This window comes from Oncorhynchus tshawytscha, linkage group LG09 (assembly GCF_018296145.1).
Source record: "Oncorhynchus tshawytscha isolate Ot180627B linkage group LG09, Otsh_v2.0, whole genome shotgun sequence".
Taxonomy (NCBI): domain Eukaryota; kingdom Metazoa; phylum Chordata; class Actinopteri; order Salmoniformes; family Salmonidae; genus Oncorhynchus; species Oncorhynchus tshawytscha.
The window spans coordinates 3,595,952-3,615,251 of record NC_056437.1 but is presented as its reverse complement, the minus strand read 5'-3'; the positions used below and the strand labels follow the sequence as shown (position 1 = coordinate 3,615,251).

The 19,300-nt window shown below is 42.5% G+C and overlaps 1 protein-coding gene and 1 long non-coding RNA gene across 7 annotated transcripts in view; both read right to left on the bottom strand.

Moving 5' to 3' along the window:
- Positions 1-14,032, bottom strand: part of LOC112259475 (polypyrimidine tract-binding protein 3) — a 147,194-nt gene extending 133,162 nt beyond the window's left edge. For 3 of the 6 annotated variants that reach the window (XM_042326378.1, XM_042326379.1, XM_042326381.1), the window contains exon 1: positions 13,421-14,030. In XM_042326378.1, the coding sequence (XP_042182312.1) occupies positions 13,421-13,555 (135 nt within the window). In that variant the 5' untranslated portion in view covers positions 13,556-14,030. Of the gene's footprint in view, positions 1-13,420 lie in introns of all 6 variants that reach the window. The other 3 variants (XM_042326380.1, XM_042326382.1, XM_042326384.1) reach the window with 3 other exon arrangements.
- Positions 14,033-17,014: 2,982 nt separating this feature from the next.
- On the bottom strand, positions 17,015-18,660 carry LOC121847132. The gene is made up of 2 exons (XR_006083995.1): positions 18,528-18,660; positions 17,015-18,087 (listed from the first exon to the last, which is right to left on the bottom strand). It is a non-coding gene; the product is annotated as an uncharacterized LOC121847132 (long non-coding RNA).
- Between the last annotated feature and the right edge of the window lie 640 nt (positions 18,661-19,300).

The following is a 19,300-nucleotide window of genomic DNA, read 5'->3' as shown; positions in this document are numbered from 1 at the left end:
CACTGGACTCTACCACACACACTGGACTCTACCAACACACACTGGACTCTACCAACACAATAACACACTGGACTCTACCAACACAATAACACACTGGACTCTACCAACCAACACACACTGGACTCTACCAACACAATAACACACTGGACTCTACCAACACAATAACACACTGGACTCTACCAACACACACTGGACAACACTAACACACTGGACTCTACCAACACAATAACACACTGGACTCTACCAACACAATAACACACACTGGACTCTACCAACACAATAACACACACTGGACTCTACCAACACAATAACACACTGGACTCTACCAACACAATAACACACACTGGACTCTACCAACACAATAACACACACTGGACTCTACCAACACAATAACACACACTGGACTCTACCAACACACACTGGACTCTACCAACACAATAACACACACTGGACTCTACCAACACAATAACACACACTGGACTCTACCAACACAATAACACACTGGACTCTACCAACACAATAACACACACTGGACTCTACCAACACAATAACACACACTGGACTCTACCAACACAATAACACAACACACACTGGACTCTACCAACACAATAACACACACTGGACTCTACCAACACAATAACACACACTGGACTCTACCAACACACTGGACTCTACCAACACAATAACACACACTGGACTCTACCAACACAATAACACACACTGGACTCTACCAACACACACTGGACTCTACCAACACAACAATAACACACTGGACTCTACCAACACACACACTGGACTCTACCAACACAATAACACACACTGGACTCTACCAACACAATAACACACTGGACTCTACCAACACAATAACACACTGGACTCTACCAACACACACTGGACTCTACCAACACACTAACACACTGGACTCTACCAACACAATAACACACTGGACTCTACCAACACAATAACACACACTGGACTCTACCAACACACTAACACACACTGGACTCTACCAACACAATAACACACTGGACTCTACCAACACAATACACACACTGGACTCTACCAACACAATAACACACACTGGACTCTACCAACACAATAACACACACTGGACTCTACCAACACAATAACACACACTGGACTCTACCAACACAATAAACACACTGGACTCTACCAACACAATAACACACACTGGACTCTACCAACACAATAACACACACTGGACTCTACCAACACACTGGACTCTAACACACACTGGACTCTACCAACACAATAACACACACTGGACTCTACCAACCACACACTGGACTCTACCAACACAATACACACACTGGACTCTACCAACACAATAACACACACTGGACTCTACCAACACAATAACACACACTGGACTCTACCAACACAACACACACTGGACTCTACCAATAACACACTGGACTCTACCAACACAACACACTGGACTCTACCAACACACACTGGACTCTACCAACACAATAACACACTGGACTCTACCAACACACACACTGGACTCTACCAACCAACACACACTGGACTCTACCAACACAATAACACACTGGACTCTACCAACACAATAACACACTGGACTCTACCAACACACACTGGACTCTACCAACACACTAACACACTGGACTCTACCAACACAATAACACACTGGACTCTACCAACACAATAAACACACTGGACTCTACCAACACACACTGGACTCTACCAACACACTAAACACACTGGACTCTACCAACACAATAACACACTGGACTCTACCAACACAATAACACACTGGACTCTACCAACACAATAACACACACTGGACTCTACCAACACAATAACACACACTGGACTCTACCAACACAATAACACACTGGACTCTACCAACACAATAACACACACTGGACTCTACCAACACACTGGAACCACACACTGGACTCTACCAACACACTAACACACTGGACTCTACCAACACAATAACACACTGGACTCTACCAACACAATAACACACTGGACTCTACCAACACAATAACACACACTGGACTCTACCAACACAATAACACACACTGGACTCTACCAACACAATAACACACACTGGACTCTACCAACACAATAACACACACTGGACTCTACCAACACAATAACACACACTGGACTCTACCAACACAATAACACACACTGGACTCTACCAACACAATAACACACACTGGACTCTACCAACACAATAAACACACTGGACTCTACCAACACAACACACTGGACTCTACCAACACAATAAACACACTGGACTCTACCAACACAATAACACACACTGGACTCTACCAACACAATAACACACACTGGACTCTACCAACACAATAACACACACTGGACTCTACCAACACCAACACAACTCTAACACACACTGGACTCTACCAACACCAACACACTGGACTCTACCAACACAATAACACACTGGACTCTACCAACACAATAACACACACTGGACTCTACCAACACACTAACACACTGGACTCTACCAACACAATAACTGGACTCTACCAACACAATAACACACTGGACTCTACCAACACAATAACACACTGGACTCTACCAACACACACACTGGACTCTACCAACACAATAACACACACTGGACTCTACCAACACACTGGAACACACACTGGACTCTACCAACACAACACACACTGGACTCTACCAACACAATAACACACACTGGACTCTACCAACACAATAACACACACTGGACTCTACCAACACAATAACACACACTGGACTCTACCAACACAATAACACACACTGGACTCTACCAACACAATAAACACACTGGACTCTACCAACACAATAACACACACTGGACTCTACCAACACAATAACACACACTGGACTCTACCAACACAATAACACACACTGGACTACCAAACAATAACACACTGGACTCTACCAACACAATAACACACACTGGACTCTACCAACACATAACACACACTGGACTCTACCAACACAATAACACACACTGGACTCTACCAACACAATAACACACACTGGACTCTACCAACACAATAACACACACTGGACTCTACCAACACACTGGACTCTAACACACACTGGACTCTACCACAATAACACACTGGACTCTACCAACACAATAACACACACTGGACTCTACCAACACAATAACACACACTGGACTCTACCAACACACTAACACACTGGACTCTACCAACACAATAACACACACTGGACTCTACCAACACAATAACACACTGGACTCTACCAACACAACACACACTGGACTCTACCAACACACATAACACACACTGGACTCTACCAACACAATAACACTGGACACTGGACACACTGGACTCTACCAACACACTGGACTCTACCAACACACACTGGACTCTACCAACACACTAACACACACTGGACTCTACCAACACACACTGGACTCTACCAACACACTAACACACACTGGACTCTACCAACACACACTGACACACACTGGACTCTACCACACACACTGGACTCTACCAACACACACACTGGACTCTACCAACACAATAACACACTGGACTCTACCAACACACACTGGACTCTACCAACACAATAACACACTGGACTCTACCAACACAATAACACACTGGACTACCAACACCAACACACACTGGACTCTACCAACACACTAACACACTGGACTCTACCAACACAATAACACACTGGACTCTACCAACACAATAACACACACTGGACTCTACCAACACAATAACACACTGGACTCTACCAACACAATAACACACTGGACTCTACCAACACAATAACACACACTGGACTCTACCAACACAATAACACACACTGGACTCTACCAACACACACTGGACTCTACCAACACAATAACACACACTGGACTCTACCAACACAATAACACACACTGGACTCTACCAACACAATAACACACTGGACTCTACCAACACAATAACACACTGGACTCTACCAACACAATAACACACACTGGACTCTACCAACACAATAACACACTGGACTCTACCACACACACACTGGACTCTACCAACACAATAACACACACTGGACTCTACCAACACAATAACACACACTGGACTCTACCAACACACTGGACTCTACCAAACACACACTGGACTCTACCAACACACACACACTCTACCAACACACACTGGACTCTACCAACACAATAACACACTGGACTCTACCAACACAATAACACACTGGACTCTACCAACACAATAACACACACTGGACTCTACCAACACAATAACACACTGGACTCTACCAACACACACACTGGACTCTACCAACACACCTACACACACTGGACTCTACCAACACAATAACACACTGGACTCTACCAACACAATAACACACTGGACTCTACCAACACAATAACACACACTGGACTCTACCAACACAATAACACACACTGGACTCTACCAACACACTAACACTGGACTCTACCAACACAATAACACACACTGGACTCTACCAACACAATAACACACACTGGACTCTACCAAACACACACTGGACTACCAACACTACCACTGGACTCTACCACACAATAACACACACTGGACTCTACCAACACAATAACACACACTGGACTCTACCAACACAATAACACACTGGACTCTACCAACACACACACTGGACTCTACCAACACAATAACACACACTGGACTCTACCAACACAATAACACACACTGGACTCTACCAACACTAACACACACTGGACTCTACCAACACAATAACACACACTGGACTCTACCAACACAATAACACACACTGGACTCTACCAACACAATAACACACACTGGACTCTACCAACACAATAACACACACTGGACTCTACCAACACAACTAACACACTGGACTCTACCAACACAATAACACACACTGGACTCTACCAACACAATAACACACACTGGACTCTACCAACACAATAACACACACTGGACTCTACCAACACAATAACACACACTGGACTCTACCAACACAATAACACACACTGGACTCTACCAACACAATAACACACACTGGACTCTACCAACACACTGGACTCTAATAACACACTGGACTCTACCAACACAATAACACACTGGACTCTACCAACACAATAACACACTGGACTCTACCAACACAATAACACACACTGGACTCTACCAACACAATACACACACTGGACTCTACCAACACAATAACACACACTGGACTCTACCAACACAATAACACACTGGACTCTACCAACACAATAACACACACTGGACTCTACCAACACACTGGACTCTACCAACACACACTGGACTCTACCAACACACACTGGACTCTACACACACACTGGACTCTACCAACACACTCTACCAACACACACTGGACTCTACCAACACAATAACACACACTGGACTCTACCAACACACACTGGACTCTACCAACACACTAACACACACTGGACTCTACCAACACACACTGGACTCTACCAACACACACTGGACTCTACCAACACAATAACACACACTGGACTCTACCAACACAATAACACACTGGACTCTACCAACACACACTGGACTCTACCAACACAATAACACACTGGACTCTACCAACACAATAAACACACTGGACTCTACCAACACAATAACACCACTGGACACAACAACACACACTGGACTCTACCAACACAATACACACACTGGACTCTACCAACACAATAACACACACTGGACTCTACCAACACACTAACACACAACACAATAACACACTGGACTCTACCAACACAATAACACACACTGGACTCTACCAACACAATAAACACACTGGACTCTAACACACACTGGACTCTACCAACACAATAACACACACTGGACTCTACCAACACAATAACACACACTGGACTCTACCAACACAATAACACACTGGACTCTACCAACACACACACTGGACTCTACCAACACAATAACACACACTGGACTCTACCAACACAATAACACACTGGACTCTACCAAACACACACTGGACTCTACCAACACAATAACACACACTGGACTCTACCAACACAATAACACACTGGACTCTACCAACACTACACACTGGACTCTACCAACACAATAACACACTGGACTCTACCAACACAATAACACACACTGGACTCTACCAACACAATAACACACACTGGACTCTACCAACACAACACACACTGGACTCTACCAACACAACACACTGGACTCTAACACACACTGGACTCTACCAACACAATAACACACACTGGACTCTACCAACACAATAAACACACTGGACTCTACCAACACACACACTGGACTCTACCAACACAATAACACACTGGACTCTACCAACACACACTGGACTCTACCAACACAATAACACACACTGGACTCTACCAACACAATAACACACACTGGACTCTACCAACACAATAACACACACTGGACTCTACCAACACAATAACACACACTGGACTCTACCAACACAATAACACACACTGGACTCTACCAAACACAATAACACACACTGGACTCTACCAACACAATAACACACACTGGACTCTACCAACACAATAACACACAACACACACTGGACTCTACCAACACAATAACACACTGGACTCTACCAACACAATAAACACACTGGACTCTACCAACACAATAAACACACTGGACTCTACCAACACAATAACACACACTGGACTCTACCAACACAATAACACACACTGGACTCTACCAACACAATAACACACACTGGACTCTACCAACAACACACACTGGACTCTACCAACACAACACACACTGGACTCTACCAACAATAACACACACTGGACTCTACCAACACACATAACACACACTGGACTCTACCAACACACACACACTGGACTCTACCAACACAATAACACACACTGGACTCTACCAACACACACTGGAACACACTGGACTCTACCAACACACACACTGGACTCTACCAACACACACACTGGACTCTACCAACAACACACACTGGACTCTACCAACAATAACACACACTCTACCAACACACACACTGGACTCTACCAACACAACTCTACCAACAACACACACTGGACTCTACCAACACAACACACACTGGACTCTACCAACACAATAACACACACTGGACTCTACCAACACACACACACTGGACTCTACCAACACAATAACACACACTGGACTCTACCAACACAATAACACACACTGGACTCTACCAACAATAACACACACTGGACTAATAACACACACTGGACTCTACCAACACAATAACACACACTGGACTCTACCAACACAATAACACACACTGGACTCTACCAACACAATACACACACTGGACTCTACCAACACAATAACACACTGGACTCTACCAACACAATAACACACACTGGACTCTACCAACACAATAACACACTGGACTCTACCAACACACACACTGGACTCTACCAACACAATAACACACACTGGACTCTACCAACACAATAACACACACTGGACTCTACCAACACACTGGACTCTACCAAACACACACTGGACTCTACCAACACACTGGACTCTAACACACACTGGACTCTACCAACACAATAACACACTGGACTCTACCAACACAATAACACACTGGACTCTACCAACACACACACTCTACCAACACAATAACACACTGGACTCTACCAACACAATAACACACACTGGACTCTACCAACACAACTCTACCAACACACACACACTGGACTCTACCAACACAATAACACACACTGGACTCTACCAACACAATAACACACACTGGACTCTACCAACACAATAACACACACTGGACTCTACCAACACAATAACACACACTGGACTCTACCAACACAATAACACACACTGGACTCTACCAACACAATAACACACACTGGACTCACCAACACACACTGGACTCTACCAACACAATAACACACACTGGACTCTACCAACACAATAACACACACTGGACTCTACCAACACAATAACACACACTGGACTCTACCAACACAATAACACACACTGGACTCTACCAACACAATAACACACACTGGACTCTACCAACACAATAACACACACTGGACTCTACCAACACAATAACACACACTGGACTCTACCAACACAATAACACACACTGGACTCTACCAACACAATAACACACACTGGACTCTACCAACACACACTGGACTCTACCAACACAATAACACACTGGACTCTACCAACACAATAAACACACTGGACTCTACCAACACAATAACACACACTGGACTCTACCAACACAATACACACACTGGACTCTACCAACACAATAACACACACTGGACTCTACCACACACACTGGACTCTACCAACACACACTGGACTCTACCAACACACCAACTGGACTCTACCAACACTATAACACACACTGGACTCTACCAACACAATAACACACACTGGACTCTACCAACACAATAACACACACTGGACTCTACCAACACAACACACACTAACACACACTGGACTCTACCAACACAATAACACACACTGGACTCTACCAACACAATAACACACACTGGACTCTACCAACACAATAACACACACTGGACTCTACCAACACAATAACACACACTGGACTCTACCACACACACACTGGACTCTACCAGCACAATAACACACACTGGACTCTACCAACACAATAACACACTGGACTCTACCAACACACAAACACACTGGACTCTACCAACACAATAACACACTGGACTCTACCAACACAATAACACACACTGGACTCTACCAACACAATAACACACACTGGACTCTACCAACACAATAACACACACTGGACTCTACCAACACACTAACACACTGGACTCTACCAACACAATAACACACTGGACTCTACCAACACAATAACACACACTGGACTCTACCAACACAATAACACACACTGGACTCTACCAACACACACTGGACTCTACCAACACAATAACACACACTGGACTCTACCAACACAATAACACACACTGGACTCTACCAACACACTAACACACTGGACTCTACCAACACAATAACACACACTGGACTCTACCAACACAATAACACACACTGGACTCTACCAACACAATAACACACACTGGACTCTACCAACACACACTGGACTCTACCAACACAATAACACACACTGGACTCTACCAACACACACTGGACTCTACCAACACAATAACACACACTGGACTCTACCAACACAATAACACACACTGGACTCTACCAACACAATAACACAAACTTAGACTAACACTGCAACACACAGACACACTACATCTGCTCACACACACACATATGCTCACACACACACACACATACAACACACACACACAAAACACACGGATAGTGATGCCACTCACACATAGACAGTTTTTCACACTCTCCAGCCACGTTGCTGCTGTTTATTATCTATCCTGACGCCTAGTCACTTCTACCCATACCTACATGTACACATGACCTCAAATACCTCAACTACCTCGTACCCTTGCACATTGACTCTGTACCGGTACTCCTTGTATATAGCCTTTTTATTGCTATTTATCAGGTAACTATTTTATATTTTTTATTTGCAAATGCTTTTACTTTTTAACTCTGCATGGTTGGGAATGGGCTCGTAAGTAAGCATTTCCCTGTGAAGTCTAAACCTGTTGTATTCGGTGCATGTGAACAATAAAATGTGATTTGAGTTGATGTACTATACCTTGTGTAAAAAACAAAAACAGAGTAGACATTTATATCTGAGACTGACTAAAACAAAGAACAATCCCTGTGTGGGTTATCAGGTTTAATAGGCAAGACAGGGTCAAAGTTATCAGGTTTAACCAACAAAACCGGACCAAAGTTATCAGGTTTAACCAACAAGACCGGACCAAAGTTATCAGGTTTAATCAACAAGACAGGACCAAAGTTATCAGGTTTAATCAACAAGACAGGACCAAAGTTATCAGGTTTAACCAACAAGACCGGACCAAAGTTATCAGGTTTAATCAACAAGACAGGACCAAAGTTATCAGGTTTAATCAACAAGACAGGACCAAAGTTATCAGGTTTAATCAACAAGACAGGACCAAAGTTATCAGGTTTAATCAACAAGACAGGACCAAAGTTATCAGGTTTAATCAACAAGACAGGACCAAAGTTATCAGGTTTAATCAACAAGACAGGACCAAAGTTATCAGGTTTAATCAACAAGACAGGACCAAAGTTATCAGGTTTAATCAACAAGACAGGACCAAAGTTATCAGGTTTAACCAACAAGACAGGACCAAAGGGAAATGAACAACAGCAGATTTGTTGGGTTTAACACCTGGCACCAGTGTGTTCAGCAAACACAATATGACTAACGTTATCAAGATCAATTTATTTCTGAACTCAAGAATTAAGATTACATACACATTATCACTGTGCTATGATGACACATTCTACAATAAATGGACTGTTGTGTTTTGGTTCACATCAAGAAGGGGGATGACGTGGCAAACCAACTAGCCTACTCACACTTTTCAGTATAGGCCTATAAAATAGCCTGCCTTATCACTGACAGATGCTTAGAATATGTGGACAATTACAAATACCTAGGGGTCTGGCTAGACTGTAAACTCTCCTTCCAGACTCATATTAATAAGCATCTCTGATCCAAACTTAAATCTAGAATCGGCTTCCTATTTCGCAACAAAGCCTCCTTCACATCACGCTGCAAAACATACCCTCGTAAAACTGACTATCCTACCGATCCTTGACTTTGGCGATGTCATTTACAAAATAGCCTCCAACACTCTACTAAGCAAACTGGATGTAGTCTATCACAGTGCCATCCGTTTTATCACCAAAGCCCCATATACCACCCACCACTTCGACCTGTATGCTCTCGTTGGCTGGCCCTTGCTACATATTCGTCGCCAGACCCACTGACTCCAGGTCATCTATAAGTCTTTGCTAGGTAAATCCCTGCCTTATCTCAGTTCACTGGTCACGATAACAACACCCACCCGTAGCATGTGCTCCAGCAGGTATATCTCACTGGTCATCCCCAAAGCCAACACCCCCTTTCCTTCCAGTTCTCTGCTGCCAATGACTAGAACGAATTGCAAAAATGACTGAAGTTGGAAACTTATCTCCCTCACTAACTTTAAGCATCAGCTGTCAGAGCAGCTTACCGATCGCTGCAAATAGCCCATCCAACCAACTTCCTACCTCATCCCCAAATAGCCCATCCAACCAACTTCCTACCTCATCCCCAAATAGCCCATCCAACCAACTTCCTACCTCATCCCCAAATAGCCCATCCAACCAACTTCCTACCTCATCCCCAAATAGCCCATCCAACCAACTTCCTACCTCATCCCCAAGTAGCCCATCCAACCAACTTCCTACCTCATCCCCAAATAGCCCATCCAACCAACTTCCTACCTCATCCCCAAATAGCCCATCCAACCAACTTCCTACCTCATCCCCAAATAGCCCATCCAACCAACTTCCTACCTCATCCCCAAATAGCCCATCCAACCAACTTCCTACCTCATCCCCAAATAGCCCATCCAACCAACTTCCTACCTCATCCCCAAATAGCCCATCCAACCAACTTCCTACCTCATCCCCAAATAGCCCATCCAACCAACTTCCTACCTCATCCCCAAATAGCCCATCCAACCAACTTCCTACCTCATCCCCAAATTGTTTTTATTTGCTTTTTTGCTATTTTTCACACCAGTATCTCTACTTGCACATCATCATCTGCACATATATCATTCCAGTGTTTAATTGCTAAATTGTAATTACTTCGCTACTCTGGCCTATTTATTGCCTTACCTCCTTACTCCATTAGCACACACTGTATATAGACTTTTCTACTGTATTATTGACTGTATGTTTGTTTTACTCCATGTGTAACTCTGTGTTGTTGTCTGTGTCACACTGCTTTGCTTTATCTTGGCCAGGTCGCAGTTGTAAATGAGAACTTGTTCTCAACTGGCCTACCTGGTTAAATAAAGGTGGGAATAAATAAAAAAATGGGAAAAAATAAATAAAGAATAGCCTGCCTTATCACCGATAGTTTCCGTAGAGAGATGTGTGATGTACAATCCAACTTTGGGGAAGTTCACAGAACACACCACACACAGCTCACTGAACATTGGAATCATCGGTTACATTTAATACAATATCCATATCCTCCTACACGAGGACCCCAACTCCTGTAAGTGGTTTAACTCCGATGATCCACTTCGTTACATTGTATTTGTTACATTAGCTCACAAAGGGAGAAGCAGAGCGGTCAAGCTGGCCGCGTCTTTTGTTTCAGGAAGAGAAGGCAAGGTATGGCAGGGCAGCGTGGCAGACAATTCCAAGTTGGAGTTGGCAAAGAATTGTTACAAATTGTCTTACAAAACTGCACAGTTATGGTCAGCAATTGCAAGTTGGCTTATAGGCGAAAATATGATTCAAGCGTTATAGGCTATGATAATGTTATTGCTAATTTATTACATCCAGATACTTGTTAATGAATTATAGCGTAGCCTAAACCCATAATTGGACGTATGAAGCCTAACTAAAAACATGTATTAAAATGTTGTAAGGAAATGGTTCGGAGGAAGATTTGATATCAACCAGCCCCCCCCTCCCCCGTCGTCGCTCCTTTTCCTCGCACACGAGTTGTAAACAATGATATAGAATAGCTCCCGTTTAGTTGTTTAAACATCTATAATACAACGTATATCTACGAGTAGATCACATAATACTTTTACTTTAGGAGTTATCTCTTCAAACAAGTTGTACGTGTTCTCTAAATGATGCTTTATATATCAGAGCATGCTGTTGTTTTCCGCGAACAAGACAGAAACGCCCCTTACATATCTTAAAATGGCAGCATATCTTAATTTAATGTTAATTTTACTGTCCCTCTGTGAGCTGCGCTATCGATAAACATCATGCATGAATAACAAATATATAAAAAGCTAGACAACCCAATAATTGAAGGAAAATGTGTTGTTTTCTATCACTTCCTCAAATCAAACTCAAATAATGGAACAAGCAAACACCCATGCGCATAAAAACACGGAAAATGGGATTTCCTCTACATGCTATAGTTTTTTTTCCAGCGACTTGAAGTCTTTAATATAATAGAATAACACCATTAAATCTGTCTAAACTCTTAAAAGAACCCAAATTGGTTGACTGAGAGGGGCTTGTTTGCGCCCCCTATCCTACCGGGTTCAGTTCTCTAAATGTTCTTTCCGTGCCTATAATTCCACACTATAAGCTACATGAAATGGTGCGAGGTGTTATGTAAAACAATGTTACATGCGTGTGTGTAATCAGCAAATAGTGTAAAGAAAAAAACAACATACCCATCCATTGCACAGAGGAAACAGTGTAGAAAGGACAGTGAACGCTCGGCAAAGTGAAGAAATAGGTTTGGGTGTTGTTACTAGCGCCTCTGGTATAACCCTCGCCCCCACAACACAGAAAATGTTCTCTCTCATACGCACAATGGCACGCTTCCTGTTCCTGACGTGAGCACAGACATACAGACATGTACAGACGCCTGCCTGCCTGCCTCGCTGTACAAAATGGCCTCCCCTCTCAGGCAGCTCCAAAAGAGACACACCTTTGTCACTTTCAACAACGAACACGCATCCAAGCAGGAATACACCAATCTGCGCCCTAGCGCGCCATCTCCCCGCACGCAGCTTGGACAGAAATACCGCTAGAATAAAGCTTTGCCCGCCATGTCAGAGAGATAGCGGGAGGGGTTATCATGTAGGGAAAGATTGGAGTCGAGCCACTTGTCTGCTGCAGACTAGGAGTTAGTTAAACAGGGATAATCTTGTTCAACGGCAGGTATTAATTAATCAAGTTAATGGATCCCACTGATCCAAGACTCTCCATTTTAATCAATCTCCCACAGTCCACACTAATTTACCCCAAGAGAGACACAATAAAGCCGTACCACGTATTCTTATTTCGGGTGGAAGGTAGCCTAGTGGTTGGAGCGTTGGGCCAGTAGTCGAAAGGTTGCTCGATCGAATCCCTGAACTGACAAGGTAAAAATCTGCAGTTCTGAGCAAGGCTGTTAACCCACTGTCCCTAGGCTGCCATTGTAAATAAGAATGTGTTCTTAACTGACGTGTCTAGTTAAATGAAGTTTAAATAATAAAAAATAAAAAAATATACATGTATTAATTAAGCCTGTAATAAGTCTGTAGTATACATTATATAAGCCTGTAATGAGTCTGTAATATACATTATATAAGCCTGTAATAAGTCTGTAGTATACATTATATAAGCCTGTAATGATTCTGTAGTATAAATGTATATAAGCCTGTAATAAGTCTGTAGTATACATTATATAAGCCTGTAATGATTCTGTAGTATAAATGTATATAAGCCTGTAATGAGTCTGTAATATACATTATATAAGCCTGTAATGAGTCTGTAATATACATTATATAAGCCTGTAATGATTCTGTAGTATAAATGTATATAAGCCTGTAATGATTCTGTAGTATAAATGCATATAAGCCTGTAATGAGTCTGTAATATACATTATATAAGCCTGTAATGAGTCTGTAGTATACATGCATATAAGCCTGTAATGAGTCTGTAATATACATTATATAAGCCTGTAATGAGTCTGTAGTATACATGAATATAAATCAAATCAAATCAAATTTATTTATATAGCCCTTCGTTCATCAGCTGATTTCTCAAAGTGCTGTACAGAAACCCAGCCTAAAACCCCAAACAGCAAGCAATGCAGGTGTAGAAAAAAACTCCCTAGAATGGCCAAAACCTAGGAAGAAACCTAGAGAGGAACCAGGCTATGTGGGGTGGCCAGTCCTCTTCTGGCTGTGTCCCGGGTGGAGATTATAACAGAACATGGCCAAGATGTTCAAATGTTCATAAATGACCAGCATGGTCAAATAATAATAATCACAGGCAGAACAGTTGAAACTGGAGCAGCAGCACGGCCAGGTGGACTGGGGACAGCAAGGAGTCATCATGTCAGGTAGTCCTGAGGCATGGTCCTAGGGCTCAGGTCCTCAGAGAGAGAGAAAGAAAGAGAGAATTAGAGAGAGCATACTTAAATTCACACAGGACACCGGATAGGACAGGAGAAGTACTCCAGATATAACAAACTGACCCTAGCCCCCCGACACATAAACTACTGCAGCATAAATACTGGAGGCTGAGACAGGAGGGGTCAGGAGACACTGTGGCCCCATCCGATGACACCCCCGGACAGGGCCAAACAGGAAGGATATAACCCCACCCACTTTTCCAAAGCACAGCCACCAAACCACTAGAGGGATATCGTCAACCACCAACTTACCATCCTGAGACAAGGCCGAGTATAGCCCACAAAGATCTCCGCCACGGCACAACATTATATAAGCCTGTAATGATTCTGTAGTATAAATGTATATAAGCCTGTAATATACATTATATAAGCCTGTAATAAGCCTGTAATATACATTATATAAGCCTGTAATGAGTCTGTAGTATAAATGTATATAAGCCTGTAATGATTCTGCAGTATAAATGTATATAAGCCTGTAATATACATTATATAAGCCTGTAATATGTCCATAATTTTACACTTATATAAGCCTAAAATAAGCCTGTAATAAGCCTGTGATATACATGTATATAAGATAATAAAGGAATAATAAACATATCCTGGCCTGTTTCTTCTATCACAGGTTGTTACTAACAGTGATCTTGCTATTGTCTGTGTGGTTCACACACACACACACACACACACACACACACACACACACACACACACACACACACACACACACACACACACACACACACACACACAAACAAACAGACAGTCAACGATAAACATTAATTAGAGTATGTGTCAACCATTTACTACGACATTTAGTCCCTGGATTATAGGCTGTAGAGCTTTACATCAGATGACTGCATTCCTTGTGCAAAATCCCCATCTGTGTTTTCCTGCATGTCAACAGTTGTTTGATCATGGTTCTAGCCATGCAGCACAAGTGAGCACTGAAGCATGTAGAAACGTGTTGCTCCAGTCTGACTGGACATACTGGAGTTTTGTAAACACATCCAATGAGAGCCCAACTTCAATACAAAGGGAAAGCTAGACTTCCAAATGCTATGCTGCCTCGCTCTCTCATCCCGTGTGTGTGACCCATATCACATGGTCACTACAAGACCATGTGACATTCATCGACCAGTAATCTGAGGAATAGCATTACTTGTATAGCTCTGAAAATATATGATTTATTCAGGCTGTAGCCTGCCCTACAGGATATCTCTTCCATGAGTTGTTCTATAAACATTAGCATACAAACCCCCAGCAGAGGGACACAGTGTTGAATGCTTGCTTTTTTTCTGACGGCTGATAGCCTATAAGTTTTTCTGATTCATTCCTATTTAGAACTGGATCTATTGTTTCGAATCCCAGAGCCGACAAGGTGACAGATCTGCCGATGTGCCCTTAAGTAAGGCACTTAACGCTAAGTGCTCCTCCTGTATGTCACTCTGGATAAGCCCGCTCTGATCACTAAATGACCTACGCCTAAAATATAAATACAAAGTGTAACACATGAATAAACAGTTATGGCTCAAATTAAGGGGTGGGGGGTTGAAATGTACACAATAGTTACGGGAGGAAAATGGGGGAGGGTCATGCTTTTACAATTTCAGTCAGGAGGAGGGTTGGTACTTTCTTTTTTTTTTGTTCAGTTGATCCCGGGGAGGGTTATGTAATTTGTAATCAATTAAATGTCTTATTGCTCAAGGTTTGAAAATGAGTCGCTTATTATAGTATCTCATGTGTGCCTGATGATGCCATAAATACCCGATTATCTGCTGGCGCGCAATATCAAGTGCGCCTAGTGTCGTCTCAATAAAATGTTCCATCCTCTAGGCTACCTAAATTATTGGGATCATCTTGTTACCACAAGCCATTAGAATACATTGAGCTCGTTGACAAAACAGATCATGGCACGCCTATTCACACGAAGATCTGCGGCGAGTCTGTGTAAATGATGTGGTTATATTGGAGACAGGTTTATAGCAGTGAATGTCGTCCGGTGCTTAATTTGAACCGGATCCGATCAGAAATATGATCCGGCACCTCTCGGTTTTGGACTGTTTTATTCCAGAACCTATTTGGCCGGATCCGGTACGTTAATAAAAGCGATCAAAGTTAATTTGAGTTGCCTCTCCATTAATTCTCCTGCACCCCACAAATAAACGTAATGTGAAAAAGTAGCCCGGGCCTAATATTCTAAGAGTTGACTTGGTTTGGACCGTTATGGTTTGCGCAACAGTGTAACACCTATGTTTGAGATCAACGTATGGCTGTGGCCGTGTGAGAAGCGCGCCTTTATCGCTCATATAACTAGAATGAGATTCACTTTCTATAATCTATCTCCCTCTCTCAGCTCTGATAGACATGAACCTGCAACTCTAATCTCTCCAGCGTTGCACTTCATCATTTATTTCCTTATAGAATCATACCAACATGAAGGGTTCTGAACTAACTGCAGCACCTCTGATAAATTGAAATACATTTTCCAACGTTCTAGAATTAATGGTGACTGTTCATAAATAAATTAAATAATTCAGAATAGCCTACTACACCACGAAAAGGCCTATAATTTAGCCACAGAGGATCAATAGCTTCGGGAACGCGAGGCAAATCTGTCAGTGAAAAAACAGCACGCAGACATCACATATTTCAAACCCATTATAAACCCCTGTGAAGAGTAGCTGCTGCCTTGGCAGGAACTACTGGGGATCCTTAATAAATACACTTACTGGGAAATCATCATTTTCATATGTGATTTTTTAAATATGTTGACGCAATAACTGAAGGAGCATGTGCTTACCTCCGTGCGGCACAGCCTCAACTATGTGAGACTTAATGTGTGCCCGCAAACTGGCATAGTGTCGGGGCTGGCAGAAAGAGGAATGGCACTGTGATAAAAACCATGCAGCCATCAGCAGCTTTAAAAACTGTGATATGCTGTAAAACACAAATATAAATGACAAATAGTTTAGTAAGATAGTTAGCTAGTTAGTTAGATGCGTCGACAACGTTAGTTAACAATTGCTCACAGAAAACCGGACTCTCAGTGATGATATAGCTACTTTAACTGGATAGGTTAACTAACTTTAGCTTGGTAGATTATTTTTTAGATATTTAATTTTTATTTCACCTTTATTTAATTATTTAACAAGGTAGGCCAGTTGAGAACAAGTTCTCATTTTCAACTGCGACCCTGACCAAGATAAAGCAAAGCAGTGCGACACAAACAACAACACAGAGTTACACATAAACAAACATACAGTCAATAACACAATAGAAAAATAGAAAAATCTATGTACAATGTGTGCCACGTTAATTATAGCCACGTTAGTGTTAGACAGAAATAAAAAGCTAGTATACATCTATGAAGAACTTACGTAGCTACACCAAAGACACAGCTCAATGTGAATGGCAAAATGTTAGCCTAAAGGAAATTCCTCAGAAAGTTTATAAACACAGCAGCCACGCAGAACGGTCTAGAGTGGCAACACATTCGCCGAATTAGCTGATCCACTTTCCAAACACCCACTTCGGTTGATCCTCCCACTTCTATTGACACGCCCACTCCCAGAAACTCCAGGTTTGCAGTTACCCATGGTAGGAATTATAACATCACGTAAAGATCTGCCCATCTGCGCAACGCGCTCGAAATAACGACAACCTTGACCGTTCCCACTATTTGTGTTGACAATGGCCGTGTTCTAGAGGATCAAAACCGTAATGTATCATAGTTAAATTGTGACTGACCGATGCACAAATAATAATGAATAGTTATTTATGATGTAAGATTCGTTGTAGATCAGTCTGCAGTCGCCTGCAATGCTGAACAAGCCCACTGGCTGATAGTGGCAGGACACAAAGAGCCTGGATCGAGAAGAATGTTGTGTGCAAAATCCCAGACCAGATTACCATGAAATAAACCAAGTGTTGTAGAAGAGCCCAAAATGTCCACCAAGGAGAGAGAAGGTACACTGTATATACAAAAGTATGTGGACACCCCTTCAAATGAGTGGATTGGGCTATATCAGCCACAACCGGTTGCTGACAGGTGTATAAAATCGAGCACACCACCATGCGATCTCCATAGACAAACATTGGCAGTACAATGGCCTTACTGAAGAGACAGTGACTTTCAACGTGGCACCGTCAT